Consider the following 12,823-nt stretch of genomic DNA (forward strand, 5'->3'; position numbering starts at 1 on the left):
TTTCCCTCCAAGAAGGCTGTACCAATTTGTATATATGGTATGTATATATGTTATGTTTGTATATATGGTATATGTGTATGTGTGTATATGCATTTTGGTATATGTACATGTAGGTATGCACATATGTATATGCACATCTATGTGGTATATATGCATATATAAATACACACATATATGTGTATATATATATATACAAGAATATGTATATATATATATATAACCAGAAACATAAGAGACTATTCAGCACAGGTTTGCTAATATAGTGTGTTGTCATACTTTTTAATCTTCTCTAATCTGTTAGGTAACAAATGGTGTTTCATTGTTGTTCTAATTTGCTTTTCTTAAAAATGAGTTTGAACATTTTCTTTTCACATATTTGAGGGCCATTTTTATACTTGTGAATTGTCTGCTCGTGTCTTTTCCCATTTTTCTATTGGATTCTGGTTCTTTGTTCCTTAAATGTCAAGAGTTCTTCATATATTGTATTAGACCTTTATCTGTACTATATATTACAAATATTTTTTTCCAATTTGTCAGTTGTCTTTTGAATTTGTTTATGGTGGTTTTTGCATGGCAAAAACTTTATTTTTATTCAACCTAAATTATCAATCTTTTTTTATTGCCTTAGTTTTGAGTCATAGTTATTTTTTATTGCATCTGAATTTTGAGTCATAATTTCCCAGCACCAAGATTTTTGGAGGAATTCACCATGTTTTCTTCTGTTACTTGTACGGTTTCATTTTTATAGTTAGGTTCATAATCTATTTGAAGTTTATTCTCATGTGTGGTGTAAGATAGAGATATAATTTTTTCCCAGTGGTTTTCCAGTTTTCCCAGAACTAAATACATTGGTATTTTTATTGGAATTACATTAAATCTATGAATTAACTTAGTAAGAACTAACATCTTTATAATATTTAATTCTATTAAAGAACATGAAATGTTTTTCTGTTATTCAAATTTATGTGTCTTTCAAGAGTGTTTTAGGATTTTCCTCCTATAAGTATTTAATCTTTGTTGCTATTATAAATGAATTTTTTATGTGCTGCATTTCTTTATTTTTGTATATATAAAGGGCATTTTTGTTTGTAAATTTTATATTCTGTTAATTTACTCTAAAGTCTTTATTGTTTGACTTAGTTTCGTCTTTGAATCTGTGGGCATTTCCAGTTATACTATCATATCATTTGTGAGTAGAGATTGTTTTACTTCTTCTTTACCATTGTTATGCCTGTAAGTAATTTGTCTTATCTAATTGCCTTGGCTCATACCTCTAGTACAGTATTGAATAATAATGGACATAGTGGACATCCTTTCATGTTCCTGATCTTAGTGGAAATATCTCTAGAATTTTCTCATTAAATACAGTCATGGCTTTAGGACTACAGTATATATATTTAAACACTTTAAGGAAGTATCTCTCAGTTCCTATATTTGTAAGTGAATTGATGTTGAATTTTATCAAATCCTTTTTAATATCTATGGAAATAATCATGATTTTTTCTGTTAGATTTATTAATATGGTATATAATACTGATGGCTTTTTTAATATTGAAGTTACTTTATATTTGTGAAGTGAATACCACTTTGTCATGGTATGTCATTTCTGAAGGTGGTCTTGGATTCTGTTTGTCAATATTTTTTCAATTTTGTGGTATAATACACTTAATATAAAACTTACCATCTTAACCATTTTTAAGCGTACAGTTCAGTGGTATTAAATACATTCACATTGTTGTGCAACCATCACAACCATCATCCCCATAACTCTTCAATTTGAAAAACTTATTTGCTTGTTAATATTTTATCTAGCTTTTTGCATCACCATTATAAGTAATATTGTTTTACACTTTTCTTTCTTTGTTCTGCCTTTATCAAGTATCCAGTGTTATTTATAGTTGATTCATGAAAGGAATTAGGAAGTTGTGCTTCCTTTTTAATGCTCTGGAATCATTTATAGAGCATTGGGACTAATTACCAAAATTGATCCCACAGTTGGCTGCTATACAGTACACTCTAGTTTAGTGGCACCCTCTTCTTTCTCCTTTTTCTTCTTTTTCTCTTTCCAATTGGCAAAGGGTGCGTCTTCTTTCATTTTTGTCTTTTTTTTTTTTCTTTCCCAGAAGCTATGCATTTTATAGATTGTGTTCTTTAAATCACACAAACTTTTAAGTTCCTTCTGTGTGGTTTGTGTTCTAATCTATTCAGATTTTTTTTAAGCATTTTCAAACTTAGTCTTTATGGTAGTATTTTTTTATTCTTTTTTTAACTTATTTTAATTTTATTATGTTATGTTAGTCACCATACAGTACATCATTACTTTTTGATGTAGTGATCCACGATTCACTGTTTTTGTATAACACCCAGTGCTCCATGCAGTACATGCCCTCCTTAATACCCATCACCAGGCTAACCCATCCCCCCACCCCCTTCCCCTCTAAAACCCTCAGTTTGTTTCTCAGAGTCCATAGTCTCTCATGGTTCGTCTCTCCCTCTGATTCGCCCCCACCTTCATTTTTCCCTTCCTTCTCCTAATGTCCTCCATGCTATTCCTTATGTTCCACAAATAAGTGAAACCATATGATAATTTACTTTCTCTGCTTGACTTATTTCACTTAGCATAATCTCCTCCAGTCCCATCCATGTTGATGTAAAAATTGGGTATTCATCCTTTCTGATGGTTGAGTAACAGTCCATTGAATATATGAACCCCATCTTCTTTATCTGTTCATCTGTTGAAGGGCATCTCGGCTCTTTCCACAGTTTGGCTATTTTGGACATTGCTGCTATGAACATTGGGGTGCATATGGCTCTTCTTTTCACTACATCTGTGTCTTTGGGGTGAATACCCAGGAGTGCAATTGCTGGGTCATAGGGTAGCTCTATTTTTAAATTTTTGAGGCACCTCCACACTGTTTTCCAAAGTGGCTGTACCAACTTGCCTTCCCACCAACAGTGTAGGAGGGTTCCCCTTTCTCCACAACCTCTCCAACATTTGTTATTTCTTGCCTTGTCAATTTTGGCCATTCTGACTGGTGTAAGGTGGTATCTCAATGTGGTTTTGATTTAGATTTCCCTGATGGCTAATGATGATGAACATTTTTTCATGTATCTGTAGCCATTTGTATGTCTTCTTCAGAGAAGTGTCTGTTCGTGTCTTCTGCCCATTTTTTGACATGATTATTTGTTTTTTGGGTGTTGAGTTTGAGAAGTTCATTATAGATCTTGGATACCAGCCCTTTCTTTATCTGTAGTGTTACTTGCAAATATCTTCTCGCATTCTGTGGGTTGCCTCTTTGTTTTGTTGACTGTTTCCTTTGCTGTGCAGAAGCTTTTTATCTTGATGAAGTCCCAAAAGTTCATTTTTGCTTTTGTTTCACTAGCCTTTGGAAATGTATCTTGAAAGAAGTTGCTGTGGCAGATGTCAGAGAGGTTACTGCCTATGTTCTCCTCTAGGATTTGGATGGATTCCTGTCTCACATTGAGGTCTTTCATCCATTTTGAGTTTATCTTTGTGTATGGTGTTAGAGAATGGTTGAGTTTTATTCTTCTGTATATAACTGTCCTGTTTTCCCAGCACCATTTATTGAAGAGACTGTCTTTTTTCCATTGCATATTTTTTCCTGCTTTGTTGAAGATTATTTGACCATAGAGTTGAGGGTCCATATCTAGGCTCTCTATTCTGTTCCATTGGTCTGTATGTCTGTTTTTGTGCCAGTACCATGCTGTCTTGGTGATCACAGCTTTGTAATATAGCTTGAAATCAGGCAATGTGATGCCCCCAGCTTTGTTTTTCTTTTTCAACATTTCCTTGGTGATTTGGGATCTTTTCTGATCCCATACAAATTTTAGGATTGTTTGTTCCAGCACTTTGAAAAATGTCATTGGAATTTTGATCGGGATGGCATTGAAGGTATAGATTGCTCTGGGTAGCATAGCCATTTTAACAATGTTTATTCTTCCGATCCATGAGCATGGATTGTTTTTCCATCTTTTTGTGTCTTCTTCAATTGCTTTCATGAGTGTTCTGTAGTTCCTAGAGTGTAGATCCTTAACCTTTTTGGTTAGGTTTATTCCGAGGTATCTTACGGTTTTTTGGTGCTGTTGTAATTGGAATCGTTTCTCTAATTTCTCTTTCTACAGTTGCATTGTTAGTGTAAGAGAAAGCAACTGATTTCTGTGCATTGATTTTGTATCCTGCCACATTACTAAATTGCTGTATGGGGTCTAATTATTTTGGGGTGGAGTCTTTTGGATTTTCCACATAAAGTATCATGTCATCTGCGAAGAGAGAGAGTTGGCTTCTTCTTTGCCAGTTTGAATACCTCTTATTTCTTTTTGTCTTCTGATTGCTGTTGCTAGGACCTCTAGTACTATGTTGAACAATAGTGGCAAGAGTGGGCGTCCTTGATGTGTTCCTGATGAGAATAAAGACACATCAGTCCAAAACCTATGGGATACTGTAAAGGCGGTCCTGAGGGGGAAATACATAGCCATCCAAGCCTCACTCAAAAAAATAGAAAAATCCCGAATTCACCAACTAATTTTACACCTTAAAGAACTAGAGAAAAAGCAACAAACAATGCCTAAGCCACACATTAGAAGAGAAATAATTAAGACTAGGGCAGAGATCAATGAATTAGAAACCAGAAACACAGGAGATCAGATCAATGAAACTAGAAGCTGGTTCTTTGAAAGACTTGATAAGGTCAATAAATCACTGGCCAGACTTACCCAAAAGAAAAGAGAAAGGACCCAAATTAATAAAATTATGAATGAAAGGGGAGAGATCACAACTAACATCAAGGAAATGGAAACAGTTATTAGAAATTATTATCAACAACTATATGCCAATAAACTGAGCAACATGGAAGAAATGGATGCCTTCCTGGAAACCTATAAACTCCCAAGACTGAAACAGGAAGAAATTGACAACCTGAATAGGCCAATAACCAGCAACAAGATTGAAGCAGTGATCAAAAACCTCCCAAAAATCAAGAGTCCAGAGCCTGATGGATTCCCTGGGGAATTCTACCAAACATTCAAAGAAGAAATAATATCTGTCCTCCTGAAGCTGTTTCAAAAAACAGAAACAGAAGGGAAGCTTCTAGACTCATTCTATGAGGCCAGCATTACCTTAATCCCCAAACCAGGCAAAGACCCCATCAAAAAGGAGAATTTCAGACTGATATCCCTGATGGGTATGGATTCCAAAATTCTCAACAAAATCCTAGCTAATAGGCTCCAACAATACATTAAAAGGATCACCCACCATGACCAAGTGGGATTTATCCCCGGGATGCAAGTGTGTTTCAACATTCGCAAATCAATGTGATAGAACACATTAATAAGAGGAGAGAGAAGAACCATACAGTCCTCTCAATCGATGCAGAAAAAGCATTTGACAAAATAAAGCATCCTTTCCTGATTAAAACTCTTCAGAGTATAGGGATAGAGGGAACATTCCTGAAGTTCATAAAATCCATCTATGGAAAATCCCACAGCGAATCTCATCCTCAGTGGGGAAAATCTGAAAGCCTTTCCCTTAAGATCAGGAACATGTGGTAGTATATTTTTAATCAGTGTTAGGTCATGCCTGTTCAGTTTTCCATGGGTTTTTTTTTTTTTTTTGCATTGTTTTTGTTCTGGTCTGTTTCTGCTTATCACAAATACTTGTTGGATCAGCAAGGGTACAGTGGGAGCAGGAAAGATCAAGTGCTGGCTTTTCTATTTTTTTCTCTTTTTATTCACAATCATTTTGAAGCTTTGGCACTCTCTGTCTTAAAGTTACCTTAAAGGCTTAAGGTATGGTTTCATGTGGAATTTGGTTTTTCCTTCTTGTTGCCTATGGTTTGGGGAGGAAATAGTAAGAAGTAGATATCTATGCATTTGCTCTTTTCTTTAGCTCTTAGGAATTTTTATATTACTACATTCTGTTTTTTTATAGTCTCTTAGGTATAAACTATAGAACAAGTGAATTAGGGGTAATTTGGAGGGTGAACATAATTAACCCTTTTCTATTGTTAAAGGTTACGGATGAGGCAATTTAAAAAGAAATGGAAATATGATTTAGATTCAGCCTTGAATGAAATAGAGGTATGACACTTATTTTTTTAAATGAATTGCTGGGATCTCTGAAAACCAATAATAACAAACTTTGAATAGTGGGAAAAGTTTTTTAAATGCTGTTGTTATACAGAGAAAATGCTCAAGGATAGAAGTCTAGTATTTTTTTAATACTTTGAAATGCAAACAATTTCTAGAGTTATGGACTATTCTAGAAATAATTGTTCAGTTTCAAAATTAACATATTAAGGTATAATAATCTAAGCCTTATTAGCCTCTAATTCTTGTCACTGGACAGACTCAGTGCACCAGAAAGTTGGCTTTCTTGTCATAATGCATGGATGGCTGCAGTATGTGAAATGATAGCAGAAAGCCACAGTCAGGGTGCCCTCTCCAGGCATTTGGAGTATTAAAAATAGAGAACTTTCAGGATGATTTTACTGTTTAGTTTAAGATCATTTTTGTACTCATCTAGTAATTGTTGGTCTAGTCTTAATTAGCATTTATATCCTTAAAATAATCTTTTGTTGGTGTGCAAAACTATTCCTTTGTTTACGATAGAAAATAATAAGAAGATGGTAAGTTTGCTGAAATTTATTTTATAGTCCCTTTCATACAAGAAATGTAATGCCCAAAATGACATTTGGGCCCCAAATTATAAACGGGGCCAAATAATAGCAAAATGCAATCTCTAAAAGTAGTAAAATAATGTATTTCTGTAGAGACAGCTCAAATCATATAGCTAATCATCTGTTTTCCATAAAATCTATCTCCACTGTCTAGTTCAGGTTTGGGGGTGACATCATTAAGTACATTAGGAAAAGATTATTAAAACAAATGTACATTGCCATCCAGAAATTATAGAGACTATGCTATAGTCAGAAACACAAATTGTACAATAGCAAGTTATTGATGGTGTAACACTGTCAGTAAGTTTATAACATCTACAGAGATTATGTTATTAATTTCTATATATCTAATGCCTACATGCGCCTCTTCCATAATGTTTTTATAAATGACATCTTTCTTTCTTTTTTCTTGTTTTGTCTCTAATAATTCCGATAGCATTGTAAAGAAAAAGGTGACTGGACCAAACTGGGAAATTTATACATTAACATAAAAATGGGCTGTGAAAACTTTGCAGATTTCCAGAGATTTTGTGCTTGTATTGCTGAAACACTAACAAAAGACTGTAAAGAAGAGAGACCAGGTGTTCCATTTTGTGAATTTGCTGAAACAGGTAAAATGTCACTGTTTGGGTATACGTATTGTGTGTATTAGGGTGGTGCAGTGTTTTACCTGGAATGTAAAGCTCTTACTATTTTCCCATGTTGGGGATAAGTTAATATTGCAGATTTCAGATACTTCTCCTTCTCTTTATAAATCTTTCATCTTTTTGTTATCAAGTTAGATTATAATGATATAAGGTCAAGAATTGTTTTAATACCTCATGTTTCATGTTCTTATTTGTATTTTCATTCAGATTGGTAAAACTATTGCTAGCAAATTATACTGGAGCACTTATTAAAGTTGTTACTACCTTCACTACTACAAGTCAACAAAATTCATATGTTTTTGAGACTTTTTTTTTTTTTTTGGCATGAGCTCTTCACTGCTATATTTTTTATCAGAGGTCAGCAGACCTTTTCTGCAAAGGGCCAGGAGTAAATATTTTAGGCTTGGGGTGCCTGGGTGGCTCAGTCGTTAAGCGTCTGCCTTCGGCTCAGGTCATGATCCCAGGGTCCTGGGATCGAGCCCCGCATCGGGCTTCCTGCTCTGCGGGAAGCCTGCTTCTCCCTCTCCCGCTCCCCCTGCTTATGTTCCCTCTCTCGCTGTGTCTCTCCCTGTCAAATAAATAAATAAAATCTTTTTAAAAAAAATATTTTAGGCTTCACACAATCACATATGATCACACAATCACATAGTTTTCTTTTCCTTTCAAAGAACCCTTTAAAAATAGGGGAACCATTCTTAGCTCACAAGCTATACAAAAACAGGCCACAGGCCAGAGTTGTCCTATAGGCTGTGGTTTGTTTGCCAACACCTGGTCTATGTTCTAGTATCAATAATTTCATATTAATTTGCCTTTGCTGCCATTTTAAATGACTTTTTCACTTTTTTCCATATGCCTACTTTGTGTTTCAGTTAGCAAAGATCCACAAAATAGTGAAGTAGATAAAACTTTGCTGGGAAGAATCGGAATCAGTGCTATGTACTTCTATCACAAGCTGATGCAGTGGTCCAAGGTATGTCATTAAATTTTTGTTTGGGCTTGGTACAGAGAGTGTTAATTTAAGAATTTTTTTAACAGAATATAGTTAACCCTGCAAATTAGAAATTTGCTAATAATTGTTATAAGTGGCAAAATGAGTCCCAGACTAGCAAGGTGTAGTGTATTAGGCAAATGTGGAAAGGCAGTAGCATGAGACTGGCTACCCTGAAGAAGTATCAGAAGTGTGCTAAGTATCATATTTATTTGGAGCAACTTTCAATACAGACTTTTGCTACCTCTTAAGTATTGATAACATTATAATTTTGCAAAAGTTCCAGACACCTTTTTAAGATGAACCCAGGGAACTCACAATTAACAAAACTCCTTAAAAATCACCTCCTAGAATGCTCTGGAACACTATATACCATATATCTTGATATCTGCCTTTGAGGTTTAGCTCACCATAGAAGCGGTCTAGTTCTTCTGGACCATACTGAACTACCATTCTTTAGATTTCCCTGCGGGGGCTGGTGGTTACAGATTCAATAAAGTGAAATAAAATAGAGGACAGGAAAATCTAAAATAGGAAGGAAGTGCTGAGGGATGAATGGAGCAGTTGAGAGTGTGGTCAGTACTGAATCAGCTATTATAATGTATCTTTTGTTACTTCCTTCTTCTTATAAAAAGTTATTTCATAACTGAATATGTTCAATAACATTTAAGTACATGGTCACTCATACATATACAAATTCATGGATTTTTTTTTTTACTAAAAAAAAAAACAACAGCAACAGAATCCTTGTGTATAAGGTCTCCAGTCTCCAAGGTCTTCAAGAGGTTAGCATTCACTGTGCAGTAAGCCTGGGATGGGCAGAATATACCTTGTCCCTGGTCTCACAGTCTAGCTTAAGGTTCATCATAGCATTAATTTCTTGGATATTTAATGCTTGAGAAATTGAGGACTACATAAACTATTTTTGACAAAGATTGATTTTGCTGAAATTTTAGGGTGTATTTTAATTTTATTTGTTGTGATTATTTAAGAGGCTGGTGAGTTTGTGCCTGTATTGTAATTTAAAATTTTCACTATCTTATTTGGAATGAATATTTTATTTTACTTAGTATGAATTTTTTTAGTGAAACATATTCCTTTTGAACACAAAAGTAAAACCACTGAAAATAAGCCAGAGCTATCTCCTTAAAAATGCATTCATTTCTATAATCAACTTAAAAGTACCTTGACATCACAATATGCATCTGACTCAAATAGTATAGAACATAATATAAAACAAGGATCCACAAACTAAGGGCCCAGTCTGACCCACAGCCTGTTTTTGTACATCTCAAGAGCTGAGAATGTTTTTTACATTCTTAAAGAGCTAGAAAATAAAAACAGCAACAACCAGAAAGAATGTGCAGCTGACCAAATGTGGCCTGCAGAGCCTAAGTGTTTACTATCTGGCTAATTATAGAAAAGGTTTGCTGACCCCTTATATAAAATAATACTATATGTCTAATTTCTGATGTCCAAACTGGAGATATAGACTATGTGAAATAATTATCTGTTGAATCAAAAAAACAGTTTTCAGCCAGCAGTTTTATTCTTTTCTTTTCCCCACTATCATTATGTAAATTTGACAAAACATGATCTTGATTTTCACTGTCTCTCTCTCTTGGCTCTTAGGGTAATCAACAGAAGTACCAAAATGTATAGTTAGTAATTTTCCACATTAGGGCAAGAAATCCTTTTTCCAAATGAAATCTTTAGGGGAAGCACAAGTATAAAAACACTTGAAAAGGTGGGTCAGCAGGGTGAGGATTAATACGAGGCAAAGCCCTGCTTCCTCACCTTCCCTGTCTGTCTCTGTGGCTAAGCAGGAGGGAGCTTAAGGAAAGAGTCTTTTGAGAACCATCTGTCTAGAAGGATGATTCAAATTGGGTAATTGACTTCTATATAATTACTGATGTTATTTATATCTCTGTGATACTCTAAATGAATGATACTCAATTAGTGTTCTTTATTTTTACTCTAGGGAAGGAAAGTCTTAGATAAACTATATGAATTAAAAATACATTTTACAAGTTTAAAGGGACTTACAGGGCCCGAGAAGCTAGCACCAAGATGTCAAATTGTGAATATTGCAGCAGAAATTTTTCTAAAAAGTGGAAGCCTAGATGGTGCCATTTGGGTATTGAGGGGTAAGTTATGATATATGCAAGCATAACATAATTTGTTGTTATAAATTCTTGTGTGTGCAGTTACCTTACATTGATGTTGAATTGTGGGTGGTAATTTGGCCTAGTAAACCTTAGTGATCATGTAGGTAGGTAGGTGGTTATTGTGTAAAATGGAAGGAAAAAGTTAACCTCATTTTTTTTTTTAAGATTTTATTTATTTCTTTAAGAGAGAGATAGCGAGAGAAGGCATGAGCTGGGGGCAGGGGCAGTGGGGACAGGAAGAAACAGAGCAGGGAACCAGATGCAGGACTTGATCCCAGGACCCTGGGATCACTACCTGAGCCAAAGGCAGACGCTTAACCAACTGAGCCACCCAGGCGCCCAAAAGTTAACCTAACTTTAAAGAAAAAATTGTATGACCTTTTATTGAAAAGCTAGTTCTTACTTTGGCCTAGGGACCATACAAAAATGCTTTACCTGGATTATCTCAGTTCATCTTCATAGAAACCCTCTGAGTTTAAAATTAGTACAACCCCCCCCCCCTTTTTTTTAATAAAAAATGTCACAGACATCAGGCAACTTGCCTGATGGAAGTTTTCCTTCCATTTCTATTTTTTGGAACAGCTTCAGTAGAATAGGTATGATTTCTTCTTTCAGTGTTTGGTAGAATTCCCCTGGGAAGCCATCTGGCCCTGGACTCTTGTTTTCTGGGAGGTTTTTAATTAATGCTTCAATTTCCTTGCTGGTTATTGGTATGTTCAGATTGTCTATTTCTTCCTGTTTCAGTCTTGGTAGTTTATAAATGTCCAGGAATGCATCCATTTCTTCCAGATTGCCTAGTTTGTTGGCATATAGCTGCTGGTAATAAGTTCTAATAATTGTCTTTATTTCTTTGGTATTGGTCGCAATTTCTCCCCTTTCATTCATGGTTTTATTAATTTGGGTCCTTTCTTTTTTCTTTTGCATAAGTCTGGCCAGAGGTTTATCGATCTTATTAATTCTTTCAAAGAACCAGCTTCTAGTTCTGTTGATCTGTTTTGTTCTTCTAGTTTCTATTTCATTGATTTCTACTCTAATCTTTATTATTTCTCTTCTCCTGCTTGGTTTAGGCTTTATTTGCTGTTCTTTCTCCAGGTCCTTTAGGTGTAGGGGTTAGCTTGTGTATTTGAGACTTTTCTAATTTTTTGAGAAAGTCTTGTATTGCTATATAATTTCCTCTTAGGACCAGCTTTGCTGCATCCCAAAGGTTTTGAACAGTTGTGTTTTCATTTCATTTGTTTCCATGAATTTTTAAAATTCTTCTTTAATTTTCTGGTTGACCCATTCATTGTTTAGTAGGATGCTCTTTAACCTCCAAGTGTTTGAATTCTTCAGCTTCCTTCCTTTATATCAGCTTATCTTCTAGATCACTAATTCGTTCTTCTGCCTCATTTACCCTGGCTGTTAGAGTATCCAGTTTAGACTGTATCTCATTCATAGCATTTTTAAATTCGGCCTGATTAGATCTCATTTCTGCCCTTAGAGAGTCTGTATTGTCATTAATCCTTTTCTCAAGACTAACTATTGACTTCATGATTGCTACCCTGAAGTTAATCTCTGACATCTTGCTCATATCCATAGCCATTAGATCTGTGGCAGATGACATTATCTCTGGTTCTTTTCTTTGTTGGGAGTTCCTCCTTCTAGTCATTCTGTTGTGGGATGGTTGAGAGAATGTACAGAATCCAAAATACCAACCACTACGTAAGCAAAATGCACCTTAGAAGAAATCTGAAGTGGTCGAAAGCTACCACAGAGACGCCACCAAAGCCAAGATGATCCAAAACAATAAAAACGAAAGAAAGAAAAAAGAAAAGAGAAAAAAAAATGAGTGGGTGCGGAGTGAGGATGATTATAATCTCTCAGGGTGGACACAGCAGGGTGATTTGCCCGTTCCTGCTTGATTTTCAGTCTGTGTGTTAGAAGACGCTATATCCCAAAATTGCAAAGAAATCAGAACTTATATATATATATCAAGATAAAATTGAGTAGAATGAAAAACAGTTTAGTATGGGGCATAAAGCTATAAAAACATATATGTGAAAAAAAAAGTTAAGAAGAGACTTAAAAACATAGGTTGTGAAATAAGAATCTATTTGAAACAAGAGCAGGGTTTAAAAAAAAAAAGAAAGGAAACTAAAAAAGAAATGTAAATTTTAGCCTGAAGTATAAGTGAGTTGTGAGGGAACAACTGGAGCTCCCTATATTATTTTCCCCTGGTGCTGGAGTTTTACAGTCCTGTGGGAAATAAGCTTATCATTCACCTATTCTTCTAGTCTGTCTTCTGGGGGAGGGGCCTGCTGCTCAGCTTCTCGGGTGTCTTTGCCT

At 35.1% G+C, this 12,823-nt stretch overlaps 1 protein-coding gene across 1 annotated transcript in view; it reads left to right on the top strand.

The window, feature by feature from the left end:
• The window catches only part of TOPAZ1 (testis and ovary specific TOPAZ 1), a 104,099-nt gene that overhangs the window by 65,897 nt on the left and 25,379 nt on the right, over positions 1 to 12,823 (top strand). Inside the window, 4 exon segments of the mRNA XM_021677527.2 lie at positions 6,030 to 6,096; positions 7,132 to 7,306; positions 8,212 to 8,312; positions 10,312 to 10,477. Of these exon segments, the coding sequence (XP_021533202.1) occupies positions 6,030 to 6,096; positions 7,132 to 7,306; positions 8,212 to 8,312; positions 10,312 to 10,477 (509 nt within the window).

This window comes from Neomonachus schauinslandi, chromosome 1, assembly GCF_002201575.2.
Source record: "Neomonachus schauinslandi chromosome 1, ASM220157v2, whole genome shotgun sequence".
Taxonomy (NCBI): Eukaryota; Metazoa; Chordata; class Mammalia; order Carnivora; family Phocidae; genus Neomonachus; species Neomonachus schauinslandi.